The sequence below is a fragment of the Tiliqua scincoides genome, chromosome 4 (genome assembly GCF_035046505.1).
Source record: "Tiliqua scincoides isolate rTilSci1 chromosome 4, rTilSci1.hap2, whole genome shotgun sequence".
Taxonomy (NCBI): Eukaryota; Metazoa; Chordata; class Lepidosauria; order Squamata; family Scincidae; genus Tiliqua; species Tiliqua scincoides.
The window spans coordinates 49,458,882-49,475,086 of NC_089824.1; the positions used below are offsets into that span (position 1 = coordinate 49,458,882).

Below are 16,205 nucleotides of genomic sequence, written 5' to 3' on the forward strand. Positions count from 1 at the left end.
ATAAACGGTCTCCAGATTTCTTAAATAGTACATACTCTAATTTCTGATATGAAATCTAAAAGCTGAAAGCTGTCAATCTTCATGTCTTGATTTTTAAGTTTAGACACCTGACCTTCTACAGAGAGGCTATCAGCAGATTTTGCAGCAGCATACCAGAGATATAATCTCAGACCTGAGATATAATCAGCTCCTGGGTATCTCCCCAGTTTCACTGCTCATTAACAAACATTTTGAGATTTGTTGCAGAGGTTTTTACCAAAGCAATTAACCATACATCAGAGAAAACAGAGGGACAAGTGCCATATCCAGGCCATATGATTTATTGATTACATTCCTCTTCCAAGAATTCAAGATAACATATATGGAGCTCCCTAGTAGTTACCCAATCATGCACTGACCAGGCTATACATGCTTAGAGTTTACAAGAAAGTAGTATCATTTGCCCTCAGACCATGCCCCAAGATTAAGTAACAATTCCTCCAGCACTAATATTGACAGAGGAGAGGAAGGAAATTGCAAGGCTTGCTGATTTAGGGAGGTCCTGTTATATTTGTTGATAGCATGCCATTACTCACTGCTGAATTATATGGTGTATTGATATGCAATTTATTAACCCTACCCCCTAGGAAAATAATCATTTGCATTTCTGTCTTTCTAATTCCCCAGTTCCTGATTTTTTCCTTGACCAGTAGTGGACCTGCCATTATGTGAAAGGGGCAAATGCCCTGGGTGCAGAGCCTTGCGCGTCTTTAGGATTGCACGGAAGCCTCACTGGGGCTCCCAATGCTGTTGGAAACTGTGCTTCTGGTTTGCTGAAAGCACAGTTTAAGACTGCGGGGAAGCCTCAGGAGGCATCCCTGGTGCGTCCTGGAGTCGTATGAGGCTTTGTTTTGCTCCAGGTGAGTGGAGGCAGATTGCATGGGGGGCGGCGGCATCCCGTGGGGGCACCATTGCAGGCCTTTGCCCCAGGATGCGGGGCTGGGAATGTCCGCCACTATCCTTGACTAGAAATGCATTTCTTTTTAAAGTATAGCACATGTTCTACAGAAGATGCTAAGGCTGGTCAAAAGGAAGTAGAAACAACATAATGTATGACACTATAGGACTTTTAACCCCATTTTACTTGTTATACAATGGGCTGGGGAAATCTGGGAATCAACCTTCCCGCAAAATCAAGGTTAAAAAAGCCTTTCCTGTTTGTTTTTCCCACTTGAAGCACATTTCTACCATTGAAAAATAATTATCAATATGACCAGAATTAGACATTTTATAGAACAGTCAACTGAAATCTTAGATCTGGATACCACACTCCTACTTTTCCTGGTACTGCATTTCTGTAGTTCCCTTTCAAGGCTGAGTGCAGTACCCATGTACACAGCATCACTCAAGGATACAATGCTCCTGTTTTCCTTTTCCTCACTGCTCTGTGACCTTACATCTGTGTCAAACATAAAATGAAATAAGTGTCATGTAGCGGTTCTGAGAAGCTCTCAGCTAGAGATCATTACTGAAAACAGTTCCATCAGGGCACAAAATAGCAATGCGGCCAAATCTATTTTGCAGCTTTAAACATCACATCACACAAATGCTGGTTGGAATGGCACCTTATTACAGAGAAATACACTTCACATAATGTGTGGCACCATACTTCCTAGAAAACAAAGAAGGATTCCAATGAGCTTCCTATTTCACTGGAAAGTGTAGGAGAGGTGGAATAATTCCTTCATTTATATGGGAGTGGTGCAGTTCTACCAGAGAAACATGACACTCACCTGTATGGAAATTTTATCTTGCTGGTTATTTTTGCAATGAATCTACAAGTATTTTCTTGTAAACTCTAGGTAAAGTTTCCAGGGTTGCTGATGTTCCTGCTAGAACTAACAGTGGCAGTGTTCCTACCACTCAAGGGCAGTGGCTCCCAAACATGTTCGCATTGGGATACACTGGAAAAAAACTTCACTTTACCAGCAGCTCAAGTCTCTGTGACTACTTACTTACTTACTTATTATTGTATTTCTAGGCCGTCTTTCTCCCTGGAGGGACCCAAGGCGGCTTACAACAATAGTTAAAAAATACAAAATCACAATTAAACAGAAATCACAGTTAAAAACAAAAAATTTAAAAACAAAATATTTAAAAAGTCATAATAATAGTGCTTGGGCAGCAGTGCTCCCCCACCCATAGTAGGTTGTTTAACCCTTGATGCAAATAGCCTAATCTACCCTGTCAGTTTCGTGAACCACCAAAAATTGGGTTGTGACCCACTGGTGGACTATGGACCCACAGTTTGGGAACTGCTACTCTAGAGTATACATTGCCCTTGTGGTAGCCTGCTATCCATCCAACATTGGTTCATTCTACAGTTTATGTAGTAATCTTGGTGTACTGCATTATGCAAGTTTTCCCATACTAAACATATAGGATCCAAAGAAAGTTAGCCATGACTAAGGGCCCAATCCTATCCAACTTTCCAGCACTGATGCAGCCACAATGCAGCCCTGAGATAAGAGAATAAGCATTCCCTTACATTGAGGAAGCCTCTGTGACTGCTCCCCCCAATACAGAATGCAGTGCACTTCCTATTGGTATGGCTGCGTTGGCACTGGATAGGATTGGGTCCTAAAGCTGTAATTCTATATATACTTTCCTGGGAGTATGTTCCATTACACTGAATGGGATTTACTTCAGAGTAGTCATAAATAGGATTGCACAGTAAATCCCATTGAAATTAATTGGACTTAAGTTAGCCATAACTAACTTCTCTATTTGCTCTCAGTAGTGCTTAATCAAGACCAACTTTCTTTGGATATAACAAATAAAGTGTACATGGCAGACAAAAATCCCTAAATCTTTGGAACATGCAATGTAGAGCCCCAGTTGGCTGCAGCTCTCTAGTGTGCCCACTGTGTGTTAGAGATACAAACCTTGCTCTATACTCTTGATGCATTTATTATGGGAAAAATCAATGTTGCTCTAGCAAACATAATTCCTGCATAAATGTGAAATGAACCTGTTACCCCAGGAAGATTCAAAAGTAGCTCTAATCATCTTAGGAAACCATCATCACAGTGGCACTGTAAGTTCCCCAAGATTCACAGCCAATCCTATATGAGCCTTGTACTGCCTGAACTCATGTTCTGGGCCACTGCCACAAATGGGCAAAGGAGAGATGCATGCACCAGCTGCTCATGCATGCTCTATTGGTCCAGGTAAATTGGCAGCAGGGCAGGGAGGGGGATGTTTGGGGAATTCCAGGGTGGGGAGGGCAGGAGGTAGGGAACAGGTTAGAGGGGGTGGATTGCAGAGGCAAAGGTCCTAGATAAACTATTTCCATATCTTCCCAATCCCAAACAGTTATCTAGAATGTACTTCAAAAAAATTCTTCATGTTCAGAATTGTTAAACAGCAATGCAAGGAAATATTTATCAATGAATATATATTGGGATTAGAATCAAAACCCTTCTCCTCTAGTAGTAGAGAAAGATTAACTTAGGACTCTGGAGATATTGTCTCAAACTCCTATGAGCTTGCCAAGTGGAATAATGTTGGTTTGCCTCAGTGGATTTGTATCTAGTTTCCCCATGCCCCTCCATAATGTCTAATGCAACTTACCCCTGAGTCCTGACATTGTGCCATTTCATACTTTTCCATATTACTGCCAGTGATGTGGAGCAAAACTGGAGAAACACAGAGCATTGCACTGTCATGGCATGGGTAATGGAACTGGATGCTATCATACGCAACTTCTCTTTTCATTGTAGTCTTGTATCTAGATTGGTCTCTAGCATTTATTTTAAAATAAAAAGGGTAAGAACAGTTACATAACCCATATAATTTCCAGAAGAGTAGCCATCTTGCAGCCCATTCCTGAGCTACCCTTAGCATGGGGCTGCCGCGGTGGCAAAAACAGCTGCTGCAGAATCCAGCGCGCCCTGGGTAGCCACTGTCTCCTCAGGAGAAGGGGACATTCATCACCTTCCCCTCGGAAGTAGCCCCACAATGGGAGTACTCGATTCTACAGAATCTCTGGAGCTGCCACAGAATCCACAGGTCCCACCCTCCTCCCATCCCGCTTCCTCCCCCCAGCACGCCTCCTCCCTGCTCTCCCCCAGCTCCCCCATCCTGGAACGCCTCCTCTCCGCCTCCCCCCCATGCCACCACCTACCTCTCTGCCACTCAGCAGTTCAGGCGGAGAACAGGATTTCTAGCCCAGTGCTGGCTGTCGCTGGACTAGCTCTGGCACTGGGCCGGCACTGAAGGCTCGCAAACGTGGTTTACATTTGTGACAGTGTATGCCAGCTCACCGCTGGTGTGCACTGTTTAGGATTTCAGCTCTTAGTCTGTTGCAACAAAAAACAGCAGGGTCTTGTAGCACCTTAAAGACTAACCAAATTATTTCAGCATAAATGATACAAAATAAATAAATAAAATAAAAAAAATCAGAATACAACCCCTACACATTAGCAATCCAGTTAAAATTTAAGTAACTACCCTACTAGTCACTTAAAGCTTACTCAAATAAAAAGTATTCCATACTTCCAAAATGTGCTCAGCCTTCTTGGACTTGACCAAATCTCCAAGGTGTAAGAATTCCATACCTGTGGAACAATAACTGAAAATGCCTTTGATACTCTCTGGCCTTTGGCTGCAATCTTATATAGGTGTGCCCCCATATCTGTGGGCATTTCTTTTCTGAAACCCCTGTGGATATGTGAACTTGTGGCTATAGGGGAATGTCCCTCACCCTCCTGAGGTGAGGAAAGCTGTGCTTCCCCAGGCCTCCCTATGCCTTATAAGGCATTAAGAACATCACTTCCAGTTTTCATGAAAAACCAGAAATAGCGTTTTTTGCTACTTTCAGTCATTCTGAGCCAGAGACTGTGGGCAGATGCCTGTGGCCTTTGCCAGGCTCAGAAGACCCTCCAGAGGGTGGGGGTGGGGTACAGGGGCTCCCTCCTGCATCCGCGGATAAGTGAATCCGCAGATATGGGATCCACGGATATGGGGGGCCCCTATGCACACCTTTCTGGGTGTAAGCCCCAAAGAACACAATGAAAATTACTTCTGAGTAGACATGCATAGGTTTGTGCTGTTTGCTATATTAATTAGGCATCAAAATAGTACAATTAAAAGGGTGGCCTTGATTAATGTTGGAAATCGCAAAGGGGATATAGAGGAGAAAGTCTGTATGCAGAGCCCAAGACATTAAGGGCTTTACCAGTCAAAACAGAACCTGAGTAGTTTTTGGAAGTCAGTGTTGATACTGGAGTACTTGCATCATCTGCTTCTGCTCATCCTTCTGTCAGGGGTCGAGCCCTTGTCCGACCCCTGCCTTACCTGGCTGCAGGCCAGGGGCAGAACTGCCTGACCATAGAGCCGCCGCCGCCGCCACCGCCGCCGCTGCCGCCGCCACCTCTCCAGCTGACCAGGTAAGACGTAGGGCAGCTGGGTGGGAGAGACCATCCCCTCAGGGCTCACCTGACCTGAGCAGGGCCAAGTCACCATTAACCACCAAAGAGGAGGGAAACAGGCTAGGGTCAGGGCCCCTTTAAGCCTAGAGAGGGAGGAAGGGGAGGAGCCGAGGGGGTGGCTGGGGAGGATAAAAGCAGGGAGGCCTGTGATGACAGGCAGTTTTGGAGAGGGAAGGCAGGAGGTTGGAGCCCCTGCCTGAAGACCAAGTGCCTCAGGTCCTGCCCTCAGGGAGGAGGACAAGAGTGTCGTGAACCCCCACCCCCTGGCTTGGTCTGGGGCTTCTCCTGCAAGGAACCCCAGGGAGGTGGACACCCCTCCCAGAGGTCCCATGAGACCATCCAGCCAACCCTCGGCACCCTGCCAGATGATGCCCTGTGACCTCCCCTTTTTGGGGCACCCCTCACACCTTCCTTACCAGGAGGGAGGCTGTTTTTTGCATGAACTGTAGCCTTCAAACAATCTACAATGGTACAAAGTGCACAATCCAATCATCAAACCTTGAGGCTGTGATAGCATGAACAATGATTTCCAAAACTGAATCTTAAAGGAAAATTTGCAAGATTATTCTTAGGTGAAGGATGTTCTTAGCCACCAACAGAACCTGATATTCTAGATGCAGTTGTTGACCCAGAAGCTCCCCAAGCTACAAACGCTTCCTGAGTGACCTAGAATAATTACATTGCATTCATTCCTACTGTCCAAAATTCAGAATTCCGAATACTGTCCAAAAGTCATCTTCAGTCTTCCCTGGCCATGGGTAGATATTGTGTAAGGAAGCATGAACAATTCAGGACCTGGACTAGATGAAAAGGAGGGACAGAGTTTGTTGTCATCCATATATGAATACAATTTTATTATAAGTTCACACAATCCCAGGAGTGGTGTAAGTTGGAGCTCGAATGGTAGAAACTGGATAGAGAAAGAATTGCCAGTAATGTTCTTCATTGCCCTCTGAAGTACCCTCACCAGGAATGTAGAGTTACTTTTGAATTGTTCTGTGAAAGATTGCCACATCCCAAAACTTTGTGCTCACTGTATCAACAACCTTTCAGCAGTTGTTTGTGGCAGTCTTTCACAGAACAGTTCAAAAGTAACTCTACAGTTCAAAAGTAGCTCTTTCAGAACTTCCAGGATCAAAAGGGTACAATTCCCCACTGTCAATGTCTTGGCACGGATCACTGACCAAAGCTTGGAGTTCAGTCTTAGTTCCATAGCTTTAAAATGAAACAGAACAAAAAAACAAAACAAAACACCACACATGAGGTGGAAATCTAGTTTCAGAAAGCTGATAATTTTTGAGGGTAACCATCAGTGAAACAACCTTCCCCAGGGAAGGAAAATTTGAATGGTGTGAGATACTACTGTGGCATTTTGATCTGGGTTTATAAAACCAGGGCCTAACAAATGCAGATTTGATACTTAGTACCATGCCCTCCCAAAGAGAAGCACTGATAGCTCTAACCAGCAAGGAGCCCAGATCCTTCCAGCTGGCTTTCACCAGCCAAGATGGAAAAGGGTTCACCTTGCGACTGGCCGCTCACATCCTGCCAAAAACTATCTCTGCATTGGCTGATGGCTTTAATGGGCTCTTCTCACTACACCACAGGGCAGCAAATTCTTTTTATAGAATCCCTATGGAAGTAGAGGACCAGTACAGCTGAAACAAGCAGAGAGGATTGACAATCTCTCCTCCTCTCTTATTGGCCTTTCAAATCACTGTGGGAGGGGGGAGGATGCAAATATGACTGCAGCCATCATTAAAAGCTTTTCTGAACTGGACATTTCTGCCAATTTTTCATGAGAAACAAAATAAAATGCTAACAGAATTTGCCATTTTGTTGCAAGACAGTCTTTCGGCAGCTCAACACTGTTCTTTTTCTTAAGGTCTCCAGTACTCAGCTGATTAAAGAGAAGTGGAAGACAACAAAACACAGTGGCACTTTAATGTCAATTTAGACCACAATTATTTTTATGAAAGCAATACCTTAAGTACTGATCCTGAAAAGAAATCCTCAAAATCTTGAGTTTCCACGGTTCCTAGAGATCAAAATGTAGGGAGTTAAATCTGAAAAAAAACTGTTCAATAAAACTGGACTGTTTTATTGTTCCCGTATATACATATGAGATGATTTATACAGCATCTCATGTGATCATATATACACAAATATATAAACATAAGAGATGATCATTAGTAGACTTGGGCCCCCACTGTGTGGAGGAAAGGTGGGGTATAAATGCATTAAATAAATAAACAAAATAAAACTTGAATACAGCTTTATAAACCTCAAGTAACTTGCTCAAAATAAGGTTCAACAACAAAAATAGGTATGGTGGTACAATGAGAGGATTTTGGGGGCTGGGTGGGAGTAGTGGCCAGATCAGAACCTGCTGTAGATTAAAGCCTCTTGTTTTCACACACACACACACATACACATTTTTGTATGCCCTTGTTGGTTGGGGGGGGGGGTCAATCTGGCTGCTATTGACTTAAGAAAAACTAAGCCCATCAAGACTAATGACGCATTAAACATCACGTATACTTTGGCTCTAAGTATTTGGCTCTAACAAGAATTATTTATAAGCATGCAAACTAGTTTCTGGAGGGATTTTCACTAGGTCTGTAGTGTCCACTAATCCACTGATTAAATTTAAATAAATGTACATATCGCCAAACACTCTGTAAAAATGGCTCCGATTATATTGAATGAAAGTGTGGGATAACTTACACAAATTACTACATTGCTAGATGGAAAGGTCATTTTTCTTTTTTACATCCCTCAGTATAGTAAAACTTTATTTTGAACTGCTGTGAAGAGGAAGAGGCTGGAATCTGTGGCTGGTTTCCGATCTTTCAAATCTGCTTCAGTGACTCCCCAGCACCTGTAATTCTCATCTTGGCCATTTTCCACAAGGGGCCATAGCCTGCAGCAGCAAGGATAAGACCACCTAGTCTGACAAGGAGGCTGTTGCCGTCCTGTCCCCACAGTACATCCTACAATTTTGAACTACCATGAAGAGAAACATGTTGTAATGTTGAAAGGTTCTGGAGGCTCTGTTAGCAATAGACTGGTGCTGGTTTCTGGAGACTCCAGGCCAATCCTGGAAGGTTGACATGTGGGTGGGTGGAAAAGTGGGATATAACTGCTTCCCCCCCCCCCAAATGAAACACTGAGCTAAAAAGAAAGTTAAAAAATTAAACAAGAATGCTCTTTGTCCCTTACTCTGATTGTCTCCACTTATCAATTGAATGTAATCAATTGAATTTAATCTGTCCCCCCATAAGTCAATCAACTGATTAAATGTGGTGCCAATTTTTAAGAATACTGTACGTTTTTGAATTTGTCCAGGATTCTTTACTCTTCCATTTTCAGGACTAAAGACCTATCAGCTTAAAGCTGAAATCCAGCCAAGCAGATTGTGAAGATAAAGAGGCGGGTGGAGGAAGGGTGAGAAGACAGTTTTTCTGTACTTTGCCAAGTGCCTTGCTCTGTTATACCACTCAGCCAGACTCTGATTGTTAAAGTTGCTCCTGAAAGTCTTTCTTTGCAACCTCAAGGCCAGCATAAGCATGTTTGTTTCTTAAAAAGTGAGCTCACTACAGACAGACTGAGTCACAGCACAATCCTAACCCTGCGCCAGGCCACATGGCCTGTGCTATATCCTATGCAAAGTAGGTAGCAGTGGAAGGTCACCTCAGGGTAAGGGGATATACCCCTTTCCCCTGTGTAACACAGCAGCCATCCCTATGGGGCTTCTAGGGTCTGCATTAGTCATTTAGCTGGTACCAATCCAAGAAGCCCAGTGTAACACTGGGTCAGGCAGAAGGGGGGGGCATTGCTGACACTGATCCCACCCCCACCAGGGCCTGATCCTCCCCAATCTGCTCTCCCCTACAGGAAAATGCCCCCTCTCCACCTCCTAATCACCCTCCCTTCACCCTCTCCCACAGCCTGGTCCAATCTTACCTGCTCTGGTTGATGCAGGTTTGGAATCCAGCCCAGCTGAGCTGGCACAGGTCTCTGTACTGGGCCAGCCAGCTCTCAACCAGCAGGGACTGCTGGGGCAGTTTAAATGCCAGTTTGGACTGGGCTGCCTGTAGCACAAAATCCCAGGTCATTTACAGTCAAATGACCACCCAATGTCCAGAGAGTAGCAGAGGAATCTGGAAGCATAGGATGCATGGGTGATGTCTGAATAAAAGTGTTTTTTAGTTTAAACTTTAAAAGTTTTCCCATCACAATTTTCAATTTTTCTTTATCAATTGTAATCCAGGATCAACTTAACATTTTTCTCTCTGTTCCTCTCATTTCTTTTCCTTCCTGTAAATATTCCGGTGTTTTGTATAAGCTCTAGCCTTTTCTAACTAGCATGGTAATGTATGATAATAAAGTGATATTAGGGCACAATCCTACCCTGCGCTGGAACAGGCAAGCCAAGAGGCTTGCACTGTATCCTATGCAGGATTGTGGCCACTAGCAATTCAGACAGAGGCAAGGGGAAACTTTTCCCCTTACCCCTGGGTAAGGACCGCTGGCCCCTATGGGTCTCCTTGGACTTCCACCACCTCTTGAGGCGGCACAAGTCCAAGGACAACGGAGCAGCTTGGAGCTGCTCCGTTCTCCCCAGGAATCGGGATTGGGATCCGGCATAACTGCTGGATCCCAGCTCCACCCCCTGCTCCCTGCCCACCCCTGGGGCAGCCCACTGCCTGCCCTCCCCCCCCCCGCCCAGGAAAGCCTCCCTCCTGCTCCCCCTGCCTACCTTTTGTCCTTGCATCGGCCTAGTCAGGCCGATGCAAGAGTCGAAGAGGAAGCCAGCATGGAGGCTTGCATCAGCCTCCGCAGGCTGGCGCTTCTTGGAATGCTGACATGGCTTCCTCTCGAGAAAGGCCCAAGGGCACCTCTGGATTGTGTCCTTAGTCACCTAGGGCACAGTCCTACCCATTTTCCAGCACCAACATAAGGGCAATGCAGCTCTGAGGCAAGGGAACACACATTCCCTTACCTTGAGGAGGCCTCTGTGACTGCCCTCCAACTGCAGGGTGCAGTACACATCCCATTGGCACAGCTATGCCAGTGCTGGAAAGTTGGTTAGCATTTAGGCCCTAATGAGATGTGGAAAGGTGACCTATTGCAAATATTTATATTTCTTACATGAACCTGAAGTGAACCAGGTGGCGTCAGGCAGTGGCGTACCTAGCACCACTGGTATGTGGGACGGACTACTCCCACTGCCCCGCTGTTGGTTGCTTGAAGCCATGAGTAGACCTGGCCTTGAGATCCCCACCTTTTCCACACTGTAACCAAGCCGAGGTATGAATAAATAAAAAATCTAGGTATAAAATATTTATACTGTATATTCTTTCCAGATTACCTCTTTCTCCCCTTCCTTTGTTATCTTCCTTTTACTGATTTTAGATTGTCATTGTCCTGGGATAAAGACTTCTTTCTGTTTTCTCCTAATTCTTTGTAAAGCACCTTACACTTAGATGGCATTATAGGTACTCTATAATCAAACAAAAAATGTATTTTCTTTGTTTCATTTATATACCTTCCTTCCTGTAAGGAACATAGAATAGTGTATATGGCTTCTCCCACTCCTTTTATTCTCACAATAACCCTGTGAGGTATGTTAGGTTGTGAGAGAGTGAATGACCAACAGCAACCTAGCAGACTTTGTGATTGAGTGGGAAATGATATAGTCAATGGTAAGAACATGTAAATGATTTTTGGCTCTCGTCTTTAAATACGGAGCTGAGAGTGAGGTCCAGTGGGCACTGATGCATCTCTCCCAGGGTTCAAATCCTCACTAGTCATGAATTCACCAGGTGGTCCTGGGCATATCACAATAAACAGCTTAAGAGAGCAATCCCAAGTGCACTATCAGCCGGTGCAAGTCCCTTGCGCAGACCAAGGAGTGTTACACATGTGCTGTAAGGCATGTCTGAGATGATTTAGGAGTTGGGAGGGTAGCACAAAGATGTTTGCCGGCCTCCCTGCACTGGAGCAATCTCTGGGTCGGGTAAGTTTGTGCCGGTGGCAGGCTGCTGGTGTGGAGGTCTAGGGAGGGTGGAACTGGCATGTTCCAGGGTGGAGGGAGGGCAGGTGGTGGGCAGGCCCTTGAGTGGGGCGGGCAGGGCCTGGGAGGGGCTTGGAGCCAGGATCTGGCACTTTGGTTGGATCCTAACCAAACTCCCTAGACTAGCCTAGCAATGCGCTGCTTGGATCTGTACCACCACTTTAAGTAGTGCAGATCCAAGTAGCCCCATTCGGGCCACTGCCACATTACCTGGGGTAAGGGGAATTGATTCCCCTTGCCCCTGGTTGCATCACAGCCAGCTCCAACCCTGTGCTGGATACAGGGCTGACCAGCTGGTTAGGATTGGGATGCAAGTTCCTCATCTGTTAGGACTGAATCTAGTCAGTACCTGAGATGTTCTCTGGCCTGCAGAAGTTAGGTAGGTGTTAAAGTTAATGCAGAGAAGGATATTTCTATGGTTGTGGTGTGGTGTGGTAGAACTTCCTTTCAAGGGAGATCTGTGCAGTGACTTCCATTATTTTTTAGACACCGGACACCACACTGGTGTTTCATCACTGCATGGGAGTTGCACTGGATTGGGCTGTTTGTTTTCTTGGCGTATAAGGCAGTTTGGATTGATTTATGGAGTTGGTTGATTGGAGGTGGAAATATTTAATTGTGGCATTTAATTGTTATTTTTTGTATATTAGTGTGCTCTTTTATTCAGCTGCAGTGTTGCATTTGTACATTTTTTAATTTTAAAAATATTTTGTTCAACCACCCTGAATGCCATTTGGCAGAAAGGTAACATGCATTTAAAAATAAAATTTTAAAAATTGAGCAAAACGTGTTATTCTATAACAAAGGTATTTCATCTTGCTAAGTGCCTTGAGTTATATTTTTTACATTTCTAAAAAAGAATTACATTTTTAAAAGAATTTTTTAAAGTTACATTTTTTACTTCCCCCCCACCAGCCCCAAATTATAATATGTAAACAAGGATTTATTTTCTTTTTAGTTAAGTATCCAAAACTCCTAGGAGTGAGGGCCCAATCCTATCCAACTTTCCAGCACTGATGAAGCTGTGCCAGTGGGGCATGTGCTGCATCTTGTGGTGGTGGTGGGCAGTCACAAAGGCCTCCTCAAAATAAGGGAACATCTGTTCCCTTACTTTGGGGCTGCACTGTGGCCGCACCAGGGACATGCGGTGGCTGGGGAGGCAGGTGAGGCAGAGCCTCCCTGCCAGAGTGCATGGGTTGAGTGCAAAGAGTGCAAAGTCCACTTTTCAAAGGACTTTGGCAGGGGGGCTTTGCCTCATCTGCCTCCCCAGCCAAGGAAGGTTCCTGGGCTACACCAGCACTGGGAAGCTGGATAGGATTGGGCTCTGAGTCTCACTGAACTGAACTCAGTGGAACTTATGAGGAAATGCACATAAGGCTGGGCTGGACGAGTGGAAGCTCCTCAGTAATACAAGAATTGCAGCTGTCCAGAAAGACATTGATTTTCTGAACTCTCCCCACTTTTTGCCCCCACCTGCCATGAGACTGATGAGGGACATCCTATAGTGCAAAGGAAAGAATGGAGACCACGCCCCCCATGACATTTGCCATCCTGTCCTGCAGTGGTTCTGGGGGTGAGGAACGACCGAGGGGGCAGAGCTGCCTCCAGGCAGGGTCCATCCAGAGCTTCCTCTGGGGGGTGTTGTTTTGGAGGGGCAGCGGGGGAAGGCCCCTCTTGCCCGCGGGCGACAGTCATGGGGTGGGCTCTGCCGGGGTCCCCTCCAAGTCAACGAAAGTGCCGAGGAGGGAGGGAGAGGCGGGCGCGGGGAGTCACGGCCAGGTGGGGCCGCAGCCTGGAGGGAGCCCTGGAAGTTGGCGAGAATCCACCCGGGACCCTGCGGTGCGCCTGGGGCTCCAGGAGGGGGGAGCGGACCCCCTCCCATGCACGCAGGCTGAGCCTCCCGCAGCTGGCCCTCTCGCTCATTTGTTGCTCCAATAAGCAATAATTAGGTCCTAAGCTAATGATGTGTCAGCTGATCTGATGGGAGGGTAGAGGAGGGAGGAAGGTGGGGAGGGGAGGCTAGACCGGGAGAAGTCTCCATGGAAACGCTCCCCTTGCACGCCCCTCCCCCTCCCCCACCTGGCTGTGGCTGAGAGGATGTGGAGCTGCCTCTCCTCCTGCTGCTGCTGCTGCTGCTGCCTCCCCTGCGCCACCTTGCCATCCACTGCCCCGGCCGGCCGGCCGGCCAGCCAGCCAGCCAGCCAGCCCCTCCTGCGCGCGCGCGCTCCAGCCTTGCAGCCTGCAGCATGCGCACTGCCCAGCATCCCTAAATGGGACAATCCTGCCCGTCACGTCGCGGCTCAGCCGTCTCCACAGAAACTTTTGTCCCGCTGGCCAATCAGCGGAGGGCGGGCGACGGCGGGGAAGGGGGGGGAGAGACAGAGACAGAGAGAGACAGAAGGGTTTAGCCGGGAGCCTTGCTCGCCCTGCGCCTGCTTGCGCTGCCGGCTGGCTGTCAGTCCCCGTCCCCGCGCTGCGAGACCTTCCAGTGGAGCCACTGAACACAGAGCGCGGCTGGCTGGCTGGCAGGCAGGCAGGCAGGGAGGGAGGAGGCGTGGGAGGCAGGCAGGCAGGCAGGCAAAGAAAGAGAGCGGGGGGGGGGAGGGGGATGCACTGACCGTCTTGCGAGTGCCTGCCTGGCTGGGACAAGGCTGAGGCGCGCCAGGTGCCAGCAGGGCCACTCAGGCCGCCCTTCCTTGCAGGAGGAGGGGAGGGGAGGGCGGGCAGTGCCCCCTGAGCACTAGGAGGGTCTGCAGAAGGGAGCCGGGATTGGAGAGCGGCGAGCCAGCACTGGACGGGTCCAGCCCCGAGCCACGAGGACGGAGGCGGGAGGGGGGGAGGCGGAGTGGGAGTGTGTCTGGGCTCGCGCGGCTGAGAGCAGGAGGAGGAGGGAACTCCCTTTCCCGGGCAGCGACTCGGGGCCGGATGGAGCAGCTGCCGCCCGCCTCTGCCTGCAGGGAGGGTCGTGGAGAGGCGCTGGCGACGGGGCTCCGGAGCAGCAGGAGGGGGCACCCGTGTCGCGGTCCCCCCAAGGCGGCCGGCGCCTCGCCTGGGAACTGACTGTGGCCAAGGGAGGGACAATAATCCCGGCTGTGTGGAGGGGGAGGGGGGAGGAGGAGGGGTGGCGCCGGTGCGCGAGCCCCCCAGACGTCAAACTTCCTCGCATGCCTGGCAGCCGGGAGAGGCGGCAGGACGCCCCAGCCTGGACGAGTGCTACCCGGGCGCAGCCCTCCCCAGAGCCGCCTTGCCCCGGCCCGCGCCCTCTGGAGACCGCGCTCGCCCTGCTGGGGTCCCGGAGCGCATCTGATCTCTCTCGGGGGAGGCTCTGGAGAAATCCTCGTCGGTTTTCTGGAGCCTGTTTAGAAATAAGCCCCCCCGGGCAGCATTCGCAGTCTGGGAGAAGAGCCCCCTCGGAGATGGGCTGCGTCCAGCTGTCCCTCCACGATGCCCGCCGGATTCGGTAGGCAGGCAGAGAACTTTCTATCCCAACAGCTGCACGCCCCAAGCATGGAGACCTAGGCTGGGGCCGGAGAGACCCGTTCGCCCTTCAGCGCTCGCATCCATCCTGCACCGAGAGGAGGCTGCTTCGGGGAGAAGCAGGGACCTCCAGGACAGACACAGGAAGGCAGCCCAGGGTTGGCTGGCTGGCTGGGGTGGAGGGTGGGCTTTCCTCCCTCCCCCCCCTACCCACAACCTGCACCATCCAGGCTGAAGCGGATGCCCAGGAGAGAAGGATCCGACTCCATGATACTGGATTTCTCTCCTTGTCCTTTCCCACTCCGAGTGGCTGGATGCTGAGGAGCCGGGGGCGATGTCATCGGTGCTGTAGAGGCACAGCCCTCTAGGGGAGAGGCGCCGCTTGCTGCTGGAGACGCTGGGATAGTCCTGGCTGGCACAATATTAAAGGGACAGAGCACGTACCGTGGAAGGGCAAGGCGGACCAGTTCGCCTGGTTTACGGGGCGGAAAGGGGTGGGCAGGGGGATCAAGTTGAAAAACGAGCAGGGCTGCTGAGCCACGCTGGAACTGAACGCCTCGTCCGCCAGCCAGCGAGGCAGCAAACACAACAACACCCCACCAGCCCCCTCTGGGGTGTGATCGCCGTGGGACCTCCTCCTCCTGCTCGGATCGTGGTGCTGGAGGCTCCCTTCTCCATGAGCCCGCGGTGAACAGGTGCCCAGAGTTGCTGGCTTTGGGTGTGGGTGAGCGTGTGCCTGGGAAGGGGAGGATGGAGAGCGGCGACCGGGACATGTACCGCCAGTTTCAGGACTGGTGCCTCCGGACTTATGGGGACTCGGGCAAGACCAAGACGGTGACCCGCAAGAAATACGAGCGGATCGTGCAGCTGCTGAACGGGTCCGAGACGAGCTCCACGGATAACGCCAAATTCAAATTCTGGGTCAAATCCAAAGGCTTCCAGCTGGGCAATCCGGACGAGCTCGGTGGCGGGGGTGCCGGTGCTGCTGCCGGCGGCGGAGGCAAGCAGGTGCTCTACGTGCCAGTCAAGACCACGGTGAGTAGAGAAATGGCCTGCCTGGCTAGGTGGCCACATCGGGGAGGAGGAAGACTAGCCAGTAGCAGCAGCCGCCACCTCCACCCCCTAGTTGGCTCCGGCTGCTCTGCCTCCCTCCTCCCCCTTCGAATCTCTCGCGCTCC

General features: G+C 49.1%; 1 protein-coding gene across 3 annotated transcripts in view; it reads left to right on the plus strand.

Moving 5' to 3' along the window:
* Positions 1–15,777: 15,777 nt before the first annotated feature.
* The window catches only part of NOL4 (nucleolar protein 4), a 191,252-nt gene continuing 190,824 nt past the window's right edge, over positions 15,778–16,205 (plus strand). For all 3 annotated transcript variants that reach the window (XM_066625199.1, XM_066625200.1, XM_066625201.1), the window contains exon 1: positions 15,778–16,062. In XM_066625199.1, coding sequence (XP_066481296.1) covers positions 15,778–16,062 — 285 coding nt within the window. The remainder of the gene's footprint in view (positions 16,063–16,205) is intronic.